The sequence below is a fragment of the Coffea arabica genome, chromosome 6e (genome assembly GCF_036785885.1).
Source record: "Coffea arabica cultivar ET-39 chromosome 6e, Coffea Arabica ET-39 HiFi, whole genome shotgun sequence".
Taxonomy (NCBI): Eukaryota; Viridiplantae; Streptophyta; class Magnoliopsida; order Gentianales; family Rubiaceae; genus Coffea; species Coffea arabica.
The window spans coordinates 60560261-60561133 of record NC_092321.1 but is presented as its reverse complement, the minus strand read 5'-3'; the positions used below and the strand labels follow the sequence as shown (position 1 = coordinate 60561133).

Sequence of the window (873 nt, the reverse complement as noted above, 5' to 3'; positions counted from 1 at the left end):
ACTGGGTCATTGAATGCTTCTACGAGTTTTGTATGGACCAAATAATTGTATAAAATAGACAAAAAGGATATATCAGGAGGGATGTCAGCTATAACAAAATCATCACACAATGTAACATCATCATAACTAATTGTGCTGTAAGAAACATCCAAATAAAAGTTAAAGTCATGCCCATTTTATACTAACCGAAACTGAGTCAGTTGATGAATGGCATCCCATAAACATGTGTTCATAAAATGAAACCGATGTCGGCTCCGATTTTGAGACCTGTATTATTGACACGACAATAATGTTATTTTATAGTGAATGGTACTTATGGATTAGTTAACTGTATAACGATAACATTGTTGTAGCATAAATATTTACCATCCCATGTATATCCCACATTACTTATCCAAAATCTGTCTCCTTTCCCATAAGCTCATGGCTCTGTTTCAATGAAAATCTAGCATCCTTGCTTATTTCAGGTTGGAATCCTTGAACCCCACTCACTTTTCTTTGTGATAGCATCATGTGCGAACATTGAGTAATGTGCAACTCATGGTTATATTCTAAGACAAGGTCATGCACACGGTACTTCATTGTCCCTCTAAGCAACACGATAATCATTTCAGCTCCACACCCTATTTTCGTCGGCGTTCGTGTCCTCTTTGGCATCGCATCACTTTCGTATTTGCGCTTCACACCTTTCTTGCAACAACTATATCTCCTAGACGTGATCACGCCATCTTTGTCTTTATTCAGATAGTTTTTGCGTACACTAAAACTCATTTCAAAGGCATATTTGTTGTAAAATTTGTACGCATCCTCTTCACTGTTGAACTCCATTCCTAACTCAGGGATCTTATCTTCTGTCAATTTGCTGCAATCCAT

The 873-nt window shown here is 37.1% G+C and overlaps 1 protein-coding gene across 1 annotated transcript; it reads right to left on the bottom strand.

Moving 5' to 3' along the window:
• Window positions 1–390: 390 nt before the first annotated feature.
• On the bottom strand, window positions 391–873 carry LOC113696939 (protein FAR1-RELATED SEQUENCE 5-like). The gene has a single exon (XM_027216319.2). It carries the CDS (start codon window positions 871–873, stop codon window positions 391–393), a length of 483 nt encoding a protein of 160 aa, XP_027072120.2.

Coding starts and splice junctions, on each gene's coding strand:
- LOC113696939 (XM_027216319.2), bottom strand. CDS start 873: ATGGATTGCAGCAAATTGACAGAAGATAAGATCCCTGAGTTAGGAATG.